At 33.9% G+C, this 15,643-nt stretch overlaps 3 protein-coding genes across 6 annotated transcripts in view; 2 read left to right on the top strand and 1 right to left on the bottom strand.

The window, feature by feature from the left end:
• The first annotated feature begins 591 nt into the window (after positions 1-591).
• Positions 592-7,368, top strand: LOC115964733 (cell division control protein 2 homolog A). Its single transcript, XM_031083991.1, has 9 exons — positions 592-750; positions 1,030-1,068; positions 1,175-1,359; positions 3,320-3,440; positions 4,005-4,178; positions 5,105-5,268; positions 6,150-6,237; positions 6,361-6,414; positions 6,948-7,368. Exons 2-9 carry the CDS (start codon positions 1,060-1,062, stop codon positions 7,035-7,037), a joined length of 885 nt encoding a protein of 294 aa, XP_030939851.1. The 5' UTR covers positions 592-750; positions 1,030-1,059; the 3' UTR covers positions 7,038-7,368.
• A 993-nt stretch (positions 7,369-8,361) lies between these two features.
• Positions 8,362-10,243, bottom strand: LOC115962495 (mitochondrial import inner membrane translocase subunit TIM14-3-like). The gene is made up of 3 exons (XM_031081344.1): positions 10,209-10,243; positions 8,994-9,172; positions 8,362-8,669 (listed from the first exon to the last, which is right to left on the bottom strand). Exons 1-3 carry the CDS (start codon positions 10,215-10,217, stop codon positions 8,513-8,515), a joined length of 345 nt encoding a protein of 114 aa, XP_030937204.1. The 5' UTR covers positions 10,218-10,243; the 3' UTR covers positions 8,362-8,512.
• Positions 10,244-13,058: 2,815 nt separating this feature from the next.
• The window catches only part of LOC115963892 (probable cyclic nucleotide-gated ion channel 20, chloroplastic), a 44,404-nt gene continuing 41,819 nt past the window's right edge, over positions 13,059-15,643 (top strand). For 3 of the 4 annotated variants that reach the window (XM_031083121.1, XM_031083122.1, XM_031083119.1), the window contains exons 1-2: positions 13,350-13,591; positions 15,093-15,618. In XM_031083121.1, the coding sequence (XP_030938981.1) occupies positions 15,109-15,618 (510 nt within the window). In that variant the 5' untranslated portion in view covers positions 13,350-13,591; positions 15,093-15,108. Of the gene's footprint in view, positions 13,200-13,349; positions 13,592-15,092; positions 15,619-15,643 lie in introns of those variants that run through there. The other variant, XM_031083120.1, reaches the window with a different exon arrangement.

Genomic DNA, 15,643 nt, shown 5'->3' with positions numbered 1-15,643 from the left:
CAAATTAAAATTATTATATATTTTTTTCTCACATCTTGTCAATTCAAATGGTTGGATTATTTGTGTGTTTCCAAGGTAGCCATCACTAAGATGGCATAGAGGGTCTCTCGCCTGTGTTAGTATTGTTGGAGACCTGAAAGCCCCTTGATCAATAAGTTTAATTAGTCAATCCTGCCCTACATGGAGGGTAGCAATTACAAATAATTAATTATTGAACAAATTGCTCACAAATTATTTTTAAAAACAATATTAATTGATAAATGTTTTTATTTTTATGTTTTTTATATCTATAATATTACATTATTGGCCAAAAGACCAAATTTCAATATAAGACACGATAAAATTTCAATATATGTTTATCTATCAATTTTTCTAAAAAAAAAAAAAAAGGTTTATCTATGAATTTGTAGAATATTTTATTGATGAATATGATGTGTGGGCATTGATAATCGGACTTTTACTTGAAAAAAGAAAAAAAGAAAAAAAAAAATCGAATTTCGGCTATTTTGTTGATTTCTTAAGCAAAATTTATTGAATTGACTTACAAAGATTTTTAAGTAAAGACCGAAACTTAAAAAAGAAAATTGAAAAAAAGAAAAAATGAAAAAAAAGGGCGCCCTAGAGTAGAGTAGAGGGTCAGAGTAGAGTAGACAGTAGAGAGTTGAGAGTAGATATTTCCTTTCCCATCCGATCTCCTTTCCCTCTTCTCTTCTCTTCAACTGAACTTTCTCCACTGCTTACCGGAGAAAGGTAATTCTTCTTCTTCTTCTTCTTTCTTTCACTGTGAATGGGTATGGCCGATGCATCCACTTTTTTCTTCTTCTTCTTCTTTTTTTTTTTTTTTTTTTTGTGTGAATGTTACTTACTGGCGTCGATGATTTTCATTTTAATTTTAATTTAATTTGATTTATTTATTTTTGTTATTGATTTATTGTGAAAACGCTCAATTTCAAGAATTTAATGATAAATCTCAATTTCAAGAAATTTACTGAAAAATATGTTATTATCTCTCCTTTGGCTTTGGAGCAGTTTTAGCTGGACTGGACTGGATTGGATTGGATGGAGCAGGTTAGTCCGTCACCAGATATAATTTTCTGTTTTTTTTCTTTTTTCATTATTCGTAATTCTTTAGACTTTAATTTTGTTTGTGAATGTGAATGTGAATGTGAGTCAGTATGAGAAAGTTGAGAAGATTGGGGAAGGAACATACGGCGTGGTTTATAAGGCTCGTGACCGCGTGACTAATGAGACTATCGCTTTAAAGAAGATTCGGCTGGAGCAGGAAGACGAGGGAGTACCAAGCACCGCAATTCGCGAAATCTCCCTCTTGAAAGAAATGCAGCATGGCAACATTGTCAGGTATTCATTTCCTTTTGATTCGTGTCATTGATTCAAGCATTGGACTGGTAATCAAGCATTGAATCACCTGATCCCGAAAGTTATATGCAATTATAGCTGATAAGAATGCTTCTGTACATTTTGCTTGGAAATTCCAAATTTGGGGGCACATGGTTATGGATTATTGTATTTTTATGTGTTTTTATGATTGGGAATTGCAATCAGTGGAATCTATGTTTAATATTCTATATTCAAGTGGAAAAGGTTTTGATTGCTTGAGGTGAATGTTGACTAGTAATGCTAAGTTTGATGTTTGATCATATAACGAGGTCTTAAGAGGCGCCATTGGAAATGCATTTGGTGCACTAAAGTTCCAAAAAGAGTCACTTTCTTTCTGTGGACAGCAACTTGGGGTAAATGCTTTACATGTGATAGCCTTATTAATATTAGGAGAGAGGCATAATCTTGGAGGATTGTGTCGTATGTGTAAAAGTAGTGGTGTTTAGATCACTTGCTTGTGCATTGTAAAGTTCCTCATGAGTTTTGGTCTTTTGTATTTTCTGTTTTTGGGGTCCATTAGGTAAGGCTCAAGTCTGTTTGAGTAGAGGAATTGGTTTGGGAAACATGGTGGATCTTTTACTTGGAACATAGCTCTCTTAAAGCATCTCCAGCAGAATCTCCAAATTTTTGTACTATTTGGATAATGAACAGTGACTTTTACCTTTTAACTACTTACTTTTTCAAATACACTTCCAATAGATTTTTTATCCCATTCTCTATCTCATTTAAATATTATTTCTTCATTCATTATTTATTCTTTTTTTAACTACACATCTTCCAATTTTTTTTTATTCAACACCTAATTATTATAATAGGAAAAAAGCATTTGAAGAGTGAACAATAGCTCATTAGACTTGATGAGCTACTGTTCATGAGCCAAAAAAAAAAATCTAGGAATAAAGAGTCCATTGGAGAGCTTTTTTGGGGTTTCACTCTCTATTATAGAGAGAATTTTGGGTTTACATAGACCATTGGAGATGTTCTTATGTTCATCGTGGGTCATTTGGAGGGAGGGGAATTATCGCACGTTCAATGGATTGTGTTGAGCCGAAATCTATGTCTTTGAGATTATTGTTTGAATGGTCTTGTTTTCACATTAGTGATATGCACTATGTTGTAGACTTTGTAGACTCCTTTCTTATAGAATATAGCTTTTTATATAAATTCTTTAGAGGGACTTTTATACATATCCTGTGCACATGACATTTTTATTAATAGTTTTGCACTCACACCCATTGGGTTTTAAGCCCACAATCTTACCCTCCACCATTTCTTGTGGGGAGGGAAGAGGTGCTGATTGAGCCAGTACTAGTTTGCTTATCTTCTCAATTATTTAAGGTTTTCCAGTGGAAGTCCATTGTTATTTTACAGCAAATAGGACACTTAATCAACGCCCTTTCTAATTCATTTAGAGCACTTCTGCCGCTGCTTTTCTGATATCTGAGGGGAGGGATTTACACTATAGTTATTCATATCCAAGAAATTCTGGTTCCTGTGATTGGTTGCTTCTTGAACTGATGGGCAAGTGCATATACAATTACAAGGATTATGGATAGATAACCTTTTTTTTTTTCTTCTTGATAAGTGCTAGACAATTAGCATTCTGGTTTGTGCATGTTAGCTCTTATAAGAGCAGCAAGCTTATTAAGGACAATGGCATTAGCATGTCAACCTCATAACAAAACGACTGCTATCTGGTGCTCCTAGAGGTGACTAATACACATGCATGCTGATCAGCTGATGTGTCTGTTACAGGGAATGTTACAAGAATCTTCATGCTACATAAATTTTTAGCATATGGAAATTCTCAGATGTGAACTTTTTGGCATCAATTATTTGTCCTTTATCTATGATAACATTATGATGGTTATTTTGTCTCTTGGAGATCGCCTGTAATTGTTGATGAATTTGTGGTTGATAGGTTACAAGATGTGGTGCACAGTGAGAAGCGCTTGTATCTGGTTTTTGAGTACCTTGACTTGGATCTGAAGAAGCACATGGATTCATCTCCAGAATTTGCAAAGGATCTACGTCAAGTAAAAGTAATTGACTGCTTTCTGCCCTTTGGAGAAACTATACAATAAGATTTTCCTTTTCTTCAATTTTTTTTTTTTGTGGGTGATCTTTTGAGTGAAATAATTGTAGTTCTTTTAGTAGTTATCTAATTTGGCAAATAAAAATACTGTCGCATCAGGTGCAGGCCATTTCTAGGTTTTAATGCCTCACAACTTCTGTGATGAGGTTAGAGACGGTAGAATAAGATGCATATTGTTTTTCTTTTTTCTTATTCTTTTTTGATATTTTGTGAACAAATTTTCAGCTTTTGCCAATTCCTACAGTTGCCGAGCATGGATTTTCCAGCCCAAAATATGTGTCATTTATTGCATATTTTTCTTTCTCATTTACTTGTTGATCATATTAAAAGAACTTTTCAGTGCAATCTAATATGATCATATTTTCACCATACCCTTTTTTTTGGGTTTAATTTTTCTAGGTTTAAATGCATTCTTCCTTAACTTGTTTTTGGTTTACCTTGATTCTGTATAAAATTTAGCAATAATGATGCAATGGAAATACTCAATTGGTGATAATTTTCATTTCTGTAGATGTTCCTTTATCAAATTCTGCGTGGCATTGCTTATTGTCATTCCCATCGGGTTCTTCATCGAGATTTGAAACCCCAGAATTTGCTCATAGATCGCAGCACCAATGCACTGAAGCTTGCTGACTTTGGACTGGCCAGAGCATTTGGTATTCCTGTCAGGACATTTACACACGAGGTATAAATTTCTCTGGGTTCAACTATCCTTTGTTCTTATCTGTGTCTCTCATAGACAAGACACACTGGGTGATGTGTAACTTATCAATCAATAGAGTTTTCCTGTTGTAATAGTGTATAGTGATGTTTAATTATTGCAATTGCTCTAGGCTTTCTTTGTTCATTGCCAAAATTTGAACACTATGATGAATTTAATCCACCTGTAAGTAACAATCAAAAAGTAAAAGTTATGGCCTTTGGATCAAATGGCATCCCCTCCCCTACTAAAAGCTGTTGAGGGTGCATCATGAGCTCAATCTTGTACACATGCATGAGTTCTGTGTATATGATTTATCCAAAAAATAAACACGAAGTGAAGAAAAGATGTGCAGGTTAATGCCTGTTGTCATGTGGGGCATTTGGTTAGCTGCCAGATCTGAGTTTTTTCTTCTTTCACAAGACCTGCAAAAAATCGTAATTCATGCTATGGAGGTGCATATTCTACCATTTTTTGTTGTTGGACTTTGTTGTTCATGGCTCATTGCTCTAGTAGAACTACTGAAGGCGTTTATTGGAACTAATCAATGAAAAATTCTTATTCTCGCTTTGTCAAAAAGCCACTAACAGCCCTTAATGGAAAAACGTACTTTCAATATTGTGCACAACACCTCACCTATGGTCTCAAGAGTTTCATAATTTTCAAGTAATTGACACAATAATGAAAATGTGGGGTTTAATTTGTCACGAGGATAAATTTGTATTTTTATTTGGACTTTCCCCTTTACATAATTGTATCTTATTGGGTTTCAATGACAAAATGATATACCGCCATAGCAGTGTTTCTAATACCACTGCTATCACTTAATAAGAAATTTAAGTAATAAATAAAAATTTCAATCCATCAATTATTATCATACCTGGATGATGATTCTTTGTGGCTCCATTTAGGTGGTGACACTGTGGTACAGAGCTCCAGAAATATTGCTTGGATCCCGCCATTACTCTACCCCTGTTGATGTGTGGTCGGTAGGTTGTATATTTGCTGAGATGGTTAACCAACGGCCATTATTTCCTGGGGACTCTGAGATTGATGAGCTGTTTAAAATTTTCAGGTGAATAGCTTCCCTGGCACATTTTCCATTATAAACTTCTTGGATAATTAAGTTGGCAGCCATATGATTGGAAGGGTGACTCTGAATGTGCTATAAATAAGTATTTTGCTATGCATGTAAATAGATTATTCATATACCTGAATAGATCACTGTGTGGCTGGATAATGTGGCCTCAAATTTACTGGACTGGATTATGGGTTTATTTATTATGGCACTCTGCTACATTTTTGCATTTGGTTTTTGATGAAAATCAAATCTAATCTGATGCGTTACATTCTAGATGCTAATTGCATATATAATTAGTTGACCTTGAATAATTGAAGAAATCATATGTTTGACAATCATTGGATGTGCACAGTAAGGTTTGAGCCATTAAATATAAGGTCTCTCTCTCACCAATGAGTTCTACCTCAAATGGCACCTCCTCCCTAAGAAGAAAATAGTGGAGGTTAAGGTCATGGGTTCATAAATTCACTAGGTGCGTGTGTAAACTTAGCAATCAATATATATATTGTCGCTCATATATATATGCCCAATGAAAGAATGGTAGAAGTATTTTTCAAATTGATGATTTATTCAATTAGAACATTTGGGAGTAAATAACCAATGAGCTATAGCTCAACTGGTACTTCCTTATTTCCTCCTTCCCAAAATAGTGGGACAGAGGGTGAGGTTGTGGGTTCAAAAAAATGACAGGACTTCTTGTCAAGTAGTTAAACAAATAAAAAAAAATCTTCAAAGAAGTTGCTACATGACTTTTCTTCTAAAGATGCATGTATATTATTATATTTACGTGTCTCTCTGTCTGTCTCTCTGTCTATCTATCTTTTTTTTGTTTCTGTCTTTCTTTTGTTTTTATATTTTTAATTTTTTAAATGAAGGGTCTTGGGTACTCCAAATGAAGATACGTGGCCTGGTGTGACTTCTTTGCCTGATTATAAATCTGCCTTTCCCAAATGGCCTTCTAAGGTAACTTAACTTTATGTGTTATTTTGTTCCATAAACTTCCATTACCATGACTAATTAAAAAAAAAATCAATTATCAAGTCCTGAGGGTATATCTTATTGAAAATTTGCGTGCCCTACAACCAGGATCTGGCAGCTGTGGTTCCAAGTCTTGATTCAGCTGGAATTGATCTTCTTTCAGTAAGTTTGCATTTGATGTATTTATTATAGTTGTCTCCCTCATGAGGGGAGAAACTGATATCAGCTTCTTGGTTAGTTAAGGGTTTTTTTTTTTTTTTTTTTTTTAACTCAAGCTTTTGCAAGTTAGGGGGAAAAAGGAAAGAAAAATGGTCAACTACTTGAAAACACTTTGATATATAAAATATATATTTCTGGTAATGCACAAAACATGAAAAGAAAAGAAAAATTATGAAGAAGTCATAGCTCTTCTATGTTGGCCTGAAAACAGGTTCTTAGCTCATGGTTTTAGCCGCCTGATATTGCAATGTTTATACTAGCAATAAGCTTATTTTCCTGTTTAACTCAAATATGAACCCAAATTCATCTGCTTGAGGACATGCTTTCTCACGTTATCGGCTTTTGACATCTAGAAGTTAGAAGCTTTTCATGGGCTAGAGCACATAACTATTCTAGATCATCACAAATGGATAAAATGCTATACATGTTGGCAACTATGTTTTCCTACTGTTTATGCATTTTGTATCATGTTCCAGAAAATGCTCTGCTATGACCCCAGCAGAAGAATTACAGCCAGGAGTGCTCTTGAGCATGAATACTTCAAAGATATCGGATTTGTACCCTGATTCTACCCAGATTCTCTGTAACCATCCTCGTGGCAGAGAAGTGTCTATATTAATGTGTAGCATTCTATGGGTTTTACCTGTGTGAGAAATACGTGTGCGATCTTTTTGTTGCGATTGTTTTTTCCTTCTTTTTTATTTGCATTTTCCTTGGAGTTTAGATTACTTTGATTTGGTTTTGGATAAAAATATCAGAACAGCTAGAGCCTGCTTCAATTTTTCTCCCCCTTCATTTCCTAAGAAGTACAATCATTTCGTTTGTTATTGTTTGAGAGAAAACAAACTACTTTTTCATGTGGAATTGGAAAGTTAGTTTTACCTTGTATTGCTATTATGTATCTTATCTCCCTCTTTTTTCCTCCCTCTTTCCCTAATTAGACTTGAAGCTAACAGAGTTTTCGAAATTGGTGTTTGGTTTAAATGCTAGCAGCCTAGCACACTAGATCACTTTTTGGCCTACAAGATTGAAATTTATATAGGCTAACAAATCTCCTCCCGAGACAGGCTTTGTCAAAGCATTCATCACTTAAGAACTAGTATGAAAGAACGTTTGAAATCAAGACATGACTATAATGAGTACTTTTGTAATCATCTCTAGCATGCTACGTGGGCTTATTCCTTCGTGGTGGGAGGTAGAATACCTACCCTACTGACCTAACCAGCACTTACTGGGAGAGTTTGTTCTTCAAAGTTGCATTTCTAGAATTTAATTTGTAATTGAAACAATCTGTTAGTAGCTGACACTGACAGAACTCTGGGCTCCACCATTTCCATACTACGGATTAGGATCCGGTGCAATACTTAGGGTATGACACTGGGTGCAATTCACCGTTTTCACTCACAAATTTTTATCACTTTTCACCTCTTTTAACTTTCATTTTTTACATCTTTTAACTTTTTTCTTCACTTTTTTGAATCATTAGTTGAGATTAAAAGTTGCTTTTTGCAATTATCAATCTCAACCATTCAAAGGAATTTCACCTGATCTCAATCCCTATACTATAGATATCTTGTTAAACAATCACTGGGTCTGTCATGGGATTTGATTTACCATTCCTTCCGGATGGAGATTAGTTTTTAATCTCTAAAGACAATGAGGCATGGTTTTGAATATCAAACTGCTAAAAATATCAGAAAATAGAGGGGTTCATAGTTTCAACTTTCAAGGTTGAACCGAAGGTCGAAATATGGCTGGTTTCAAGGTTTAATAACTAGACCATGTTTATAAAAACTAATTTCATCACTTTGGGGGTGCCTTTTGTAAACAAAATAAAAATATGGCTACCTATAACCAAACTTTATTATTGATAGATCCGTTTCCAACAAAATCAAGTGAATGACAAATTATAGAGAAAAGCTATTACAGAAAACTCAAATACACATTTATTTATTTTTTTCTTTTCCCATATCACATATGATTGAAACCTCCAAATATACATTAGTACCGTGGCGTGGCCAGGCCTAGCCTGTTGTGTCATCTAAAATGCTGAGCTTCCTCCCCTAGTCTTACCCGTCAAGATATCCTTGGCTTCATTTATCTTGGATGCAAGATAATGGCTTCCACCGGCGTCCGGGTGATTTGCCACCATTACTCTTCTATGAGCGTCCTTAATCTTTTCCATCACAGCGCTTTCCCTGAAAGCTAAATGAGTTCAGGATCAGGACCCACAAAAAAGAAACAGATTTTTATAGGACATCAATAAAGAACAACTTCATTATTGTAAAGTAAAAAGAAAAAAAGAAACTTTATATCTAGTGCCCAACCAATACATTATATTTGAAAAACTGGAACGGAACTATGAATCATTTATGGACCTATTACATACCCCAGTTGTAACCAATGAAATGAACAATCAAATGGTTCCTAATCTGCTACAAAGATGTGCAAAATATAATGGGTACTTTTCTTTCATCAATATAGGGTAGGGTGGATGAGGCTTAAAATATGAAAATTATTACCTGACTCCAAGAATTAATGCTGCTTCTCGTTTAGTCATGACCTGCTCAAACCCACCATGATAAAATCTTCGAACACGGGGAGCTGAAAGGTAAGTTTTGAATGCTTGCCATGCTACAATCATGTATCTACCCCCTAAAGCTGCAGCTGCCACAGTAGCACCTACTGCTAGAGGAGCTTCCTGAAAAGCAAGCCAAAGACCTCCAACTTTAATTTGTGTGTATTTTTCATTTAAAGTTTCAACTTTTAAAAAAATGTTTCATTTTATCACATTTTTTTCTGTTAATCCCTGTTAACATGATGATGAATGCAATCTATATTTCCTAATCTCATTTTAGCATTTAATCCATAAACAAGCGTGGTACATCTCATATACACTTCTTGAAGTTATGTATGACTCTTGGAGACGGAATTATTATTATTATTATTATTATTTTTAAAAGGCAGCCAAAATGAACATACCCTATATAATGTGACAGAAAGTAATGAGATATTATTATTACTTGTTATCTTTCAAAGACGTGTCATATAGCTGAAATGAAGATCAAAACCAAAAAGCAACTATAACCTTCCCCCCCACCTCCCTAAAAAAAAAAAAGAAGTAACTTTCTGGAATTATATAGCATGAATCTAACAGGAATTTAGAAGAAGAAAAAAGAGAAGGGGTTGTTGACTTGTTTCAGGCTTTAGTTTTGCTACAGGAAGATTCATTCCAAAGACAAAGAGGGAACAGAAAACATAATTTCACAACAAAGCTCAAATCTTCTATGGGATTATGGACTCAAATATCATCACGACAAGTTGGAAAATCTTTTTGTTTTGGCCATGACAGCTATCTTATACTTATACATGGACTATGGAAGACAACTTATTATATGCACACTATCTATGATTGTCAAGAATTTCCAAAACTGAAACAACCTTAATAATGCTTCTTCTCCTAACTCCTTCCAATATATAAAGTTGTTTTGCAACACTTATAATTCCAATTTGTATTTATGCGTTACAGATTCTGAGCTAAATATATAAGACCACCCCCCAATAGAGAGAATAATGTTGTAAACAAAATTTAGCATTTGAGTAATGAGTACGTGTGTGTATATATATATATATATGTGTGTGTGTGTGTGTGTGACAAAGAACGCATTAGCCCCATGTATGTATCTCCATATGACATCAATTCAATAATGAGGAATTAAAAGAAAGAAGGGACTTACCAATGCCATATTCCCGAATTTGTTTTTGTTTTGTGATAAAAAAATAAAATAAAATAAAATAAAATTAAAAAAAAAAAAAAAAAAACCAGCACCAAGCACCAATTGTTAAAAAAGAAAAAAAGAAAAAAGAAAGAACGAATAGAATTAATGAGAAAGAAAGAGGACGAGCAAATAGCGATGAGACTTTTTGACTAATAGATTTGGTGTTGTTTATGTTTTATACGCAACGGCAACGCAAGTTTGTGAAAGGCTGTTTGTGGATTCCAACTTGAGCTTCAAGAAAACATATCAATTGAGTTGAGGTGGCGAATTTTGGTTTCTTCCACAACCCTTTTAATACTATAATAATTCGATTTCTTCTTTTTATTTATTTACTAGTGCACGGCTTAATAAAAAAATTATATATAATTTTTTTTTTTATAAAAAAATTGATCATATAATCAAATCTAATAAAAAATAAAATAGTAAAAATATTTTTAAAAATTAAGTTACATGGAAAATGTATATTATGTATTTTTTTTTTTAGTTGCAAAAGAATATATTATAAAATATTTTTAAAAATTATGGCAAGTTTTAAATTTCTAAAAGCTCTTAGTAGTAAAATTGTAATTTAATTTTTTATATATATATATATATATATAAGTATCTAAACCTTCTAGGATACCACAATCAAAATCATTTTAAAAATAGATAAATAAAAGTACATAAAGAGAAAACAAAAATTGTATTTGTGGGGGGATGGAAGAGTTTTCACCTAGGCCTAAAGCCCAAATACCTAGAGGACCCCATGTAGTGGAATGGGCCAAACCCATCTACTTGAGATAAGGCCCAATAGCCTAGAAGATCCCATGGAATGGATTGGAACTGGTCCATATATTTAAGAAGGGAATCCTTACGAATCGCTGGGAGGATAATCGTTCTCGCGAAATTGGCGATACACTACATCTAGCAAACTCTTATTTGAGGAACCAAACACAGATAATCCATGGCGTGCCCACAATTGGCAGAAATAACCTTGGGAAACCCTCCAAACAGATAAGGATAGCGGAAATCTTTACCTCCACATTAATGAGGGGTCCTCCACCTAACCTCTACAGCATCAAATATATATGAGACAACCTGAACAGTAGAAACACCCTCAAAATTCCTGTTTCAGGATAAGGAAGGAAAATGAAAAATATCCCTGAGAATCTAGCTGGGAATAGGATAGCTGGGAGGATAATCATTCCCACGAAATTGGTGATACTCTACATCTAGCAAACTCTTATTCGAGGAACCAAACATGGATAATCCATGGCGTGCCCACCATTGGCGGAAATAACCTTGGGAAACCCTCCAAACATATAAGAATAGCGGAGATCTTTACCTCTGCATTAATGAGAGGTTCTCCACCTAACCTTTGCCGCATTAAATACATATGAGACAACTTAAACAGTAGAAACACCCCCAAAATTCTCATTTTAGAATAAGGAAGGGGGGAACCCAATAAAGAAAGGAAAAATATCCTTGAGAATCCAGCTGGGAATAGGACAACTGGGAGGATAAGGGCGGAAAATATGCCAATATAAGGAGGGAGACTGGCATATAGAAGGGGGATAAAAAAAAAAGGAAGAGAGAGAAAATAGAAAAAGTGGAAAGAAATTCTAGTCCATGATAGTTGAGTACCATGAGAAGGATAGTTTTCTCTATTGGAATGAGCAAGTTTCAATTGGAATATAAGTTGTGTTAGTTAAATCAAATGTTTGAGTTTCCCATTGTGGAGTCATCCCTCTTATGTTTTCTTTTGATAAATAAATTGTGATTGTCAACCAACACCACCCCCGATAGAGCATCCTTCAATAACATTTTTATGTAAGTGGTTTTTGACCCCCATAGTATTGAAATGTAAATGTAAAAGTTTACATATAAATTACTTGTATCTAGCCATTTTGATATTGCCAAAATTGAGGAAATAATTTGCACAATCAATTAAGAACACCAAATCAAAAAATACATCAATAACTAAGATAAATTGAATTATGTAAAATATTTTTAAAAAATCATAGAATTTAAGTAATTATTGAACTATGTTAATAGAAAAATAGAAACACAAAAAAATAAAAAATAAAAGGAAGATAGTTTTTCTCACTGAAAATGTCAAATTCTTCATTTTGCAGTTCTTCACTTAATTTTGGTTTTTTATTGATTGATTCTAGTATTCTTAAATAGTAGAGTACAGTAGACTTGGATTCAAACTTAATTTATGGGAGTGTGAAACGTTAACTCCGTCATATATTGCGTTGCTTTATTTATTTATTATTTATTTGTTTTTTATTTTACGTGTAGTGATTTGGTTTTTTTATTAATTTATTTTAGCATTTTTAAATAGTTTTAGTTCAACTTAATTTCTCTTGGATTCAAACTTAATTTGTGGAGGTGTGAAAAATAATCATGTTGCTTTTTACTACTATTCATAGGTTCTACTGTATTTTTTGGTACTATTTATGGACCGTACGGTACTATTTCAACTAATTTTTACCTTTATCTATCGTACTTTCAGTAATAAATTTTTAGTTTTAGCAAAAGGGAAATGCTAACGAGTGCCCTTAGGAGCACTGGTTAATAATCCATTTAAAAAAAGTTTTTATAGGAAATGAAAAAAAAGTAATTAATATTTTGATAGGTTTTTTTATTTCCCATAAAAATTGTATTAAAATTTTTCTAAAATGGATTATTAATGAGTGTCCTAAGGACACTTATTAGCAAAACCCTTCGCAGAATAAGGGATATCCAACCACACCATTTAATAACGAAAAAGAAATGAAAATTAAGTCAAACGCAGCGGACCGTTTACTGCAGGTAACATATGAAAGGAAGGAAGGAAGGAAGGTGCCGATCGAGAAGGCAAATAAGGAAGCACCGTGTTAAATGGGGACGGAGACGTAGACCCAGAAGACTGGTTTCCCACCAAGTCCGCTGAAACTTCCAAGCAAGCAAGTGATGTGACGTAAGGTAAATGTAAAACAAACAACAAACCCTTTCTTTTCGCCTTTTTGTCCATCCAACCCCCTCCCACACGACAACTGACTTTTCAAAGTCCTCAAAGTCAGTATTATTATTATTATTAATTTATTATTAAAAACTCTTTTCCTTTTTTTTTTCTCTTTCTTTACTTTACAGTCAGCGACTTCATTTTTATGTCACCCTGAGCTTAAAAATGGTCGTTGCTCCATTTTTTTTTAACATATATTTTCTGTCTCAGCGTCTCCATTTTCAGAACCAAAATCCAATTTACTCTGTCTGAGAGAGTTACATTTTTAGAGAACTTGCTGTCTTTTTGTTTGTTTGTTTGTTTGAAGCTCCCTGCTACCCATTACTACTATTCTGCTCTTCTCTTCAAACAGGTATTTCAAAACCCACTTGTTCCCACTTTCATTTCTTTTTTTCTGAAAAATCTTTTTTTTTCTTCTTTTTACCTTCCAAGTCTTAAACTTGTTTTTATTAGATTATGTTATTGTACGCTCACATGCACATACGTATGAATTATATGCCAAATTGCCACTGGAATTTGGTGAGGTTTTATTAGATTACAGAACCCAAAAATGGAAAAAAAAAAAAAAAAATCTTATTATTACAATGGTAATCTTTTATTTGACAATATTACAAGAACACCTCTTGATTTCAAGAATACCACTGACATACTCTTTGCTAATGGTTTCTAAGTCCTTTTTGCTTACTCTACTAGTGTGTTGTTAACCTTGTGCTTGTAGTATTTAGTATTTACAATTGGCCTTATTTTGGGTGATGCTGGAAGAGGTTTATTAAACTCACTCTTGATTGCGACGTTAATAGCAAATGTCTTGTTTTGTTTAAGTCAAATGGTCCTGCTACACTAGTCTAGAAGTAGAAGATAAATCTTTCTTGTTTTTTTTGGGTACTGGGTTTTGAGCCCACAACCTCATCCTCCTCCTTTTACAAGGGGAGAGAGAAACATAATCATGTCTGAAATGTATTTTTGTTAATACTTTCATTTTCTAGAGAGAGGAAATCTGTTGACAATCAATTTACCAATTACAATGCATGTTCATGGGTATTTGAGTGATAACATCATCCATAACTAACTCACATTTATCACATGCTTGGATTTTATAAAGCACATGGCTTCTCTACTTCTTACAACTTCCTAAAAACTAGCATGTGCATGTGTCTTCAACTAATTTCTTCTCCAATTTTCAAATACTACAACAAACTTGGCAAATGTGGGTTTAGGTACAATAACCATATGACTCATGTGAAATTCAGCCATGCCATGTCATTCCACCTATCCCATGCCACATCATTACTCTCCATTATGCATCTACTATCCTCTGTCTGTGACTATTTTTTTTGTTCTTCATTTTGTTTTTCTTCTTTTCTTGAGTGTTTTCTTATTAATTTTTTTTTAATTATAAAAAATGAAAGTTAGGCTACCAAAAAAAAAAAAAAAAAATTGAGCTTTAATGTGTGTTATCAGAATATGGCGGATTTCTATGCATGATGCAGGATAACCTGATGCTTTATTGCACTTAGTGGGCTGAAGGGCAAAATAAGTTATCCTGAATTCTTGCATGTGGCATTGGAGTTAAATATTGTTGAAGAAGAAAAACAGCAAGAATTTGAATATTGGATTACATTACTTGAGAGGAAACAATGAAGAAGAGAATTTGTGATATCTTGAGCAAGCACTTAGATCATAAGGATTGAGTGAATAGCCTCAGAATATGGTTTTGTTTCCTTCTAGTTGGAAAAGCATTGGTGCCAAGTTACTGAATATATATACTTGCATTTTGGTGGCATGACTATTTTTCTTGCTATCTAGCAGGTGCAAATATTCATTCTAACTGTTTATTTTACATTCTTTTGTAGGTCTAGTTGATGAGAAATGGCTGGTTTTGAAAAAGATGATATACCTATGCTTTCAGACACACATGCGCAATTCTTTGATGAACATCCGGATTCTCGATTTCAGAGATTTGCATCCACAACAAGGGGTTCGTCAATTTCTATTCCTATGAACTCACTGGATTCCTATGATAGTGAAACTAACCTTGTGGGCTATACTGGTCCCTTACGGAGTGAAAGAAGGACTCCATTCACACAGATGAGTGGTCCATTATATGTTAGCCGTAAACCTGAAAGCCTTTTTCCGGTTAATCAAGGTGTAACTGGACAAAAAAAAGCAGAACCTGTGCCAGAAAAGTTTACTTCTTCCAGAGGAAAGGATCAGAATGACTGGCCGAATGACAACTATGCTACCAAAAATGAACATTTACTGAGGTCTGGACAGTTAGGAGTGTGCAATGATCCTTATTGCACAGTTTGCCCAACATATGACAATTTCAGAGCCACTCAACAAAAGAACTCAATAGCTTCATCTGTATTTGATCATAAGGTGTTTTTCTTTCTTAACCTTAGGG

Source organism: Quercus lobata, chromosome 10 (genome assembly GCF_001633185.2).
Source record: "Quercus lobata isolate SW786 chromosome 10, ValleyOak3.0 Primary Assembly, whole genome shotgun sequence".
NCBI classification, from domain to species: domain Eukaryota; kingdom Viridiplantae; phylum Streptophyta; class Magnoliopsida; order Fagales; family Fagaceae; genus Quercus; species Quercus lobata.
This window is presented reverse-complemented; position numbering and strand designations above follow the sequence as displayed.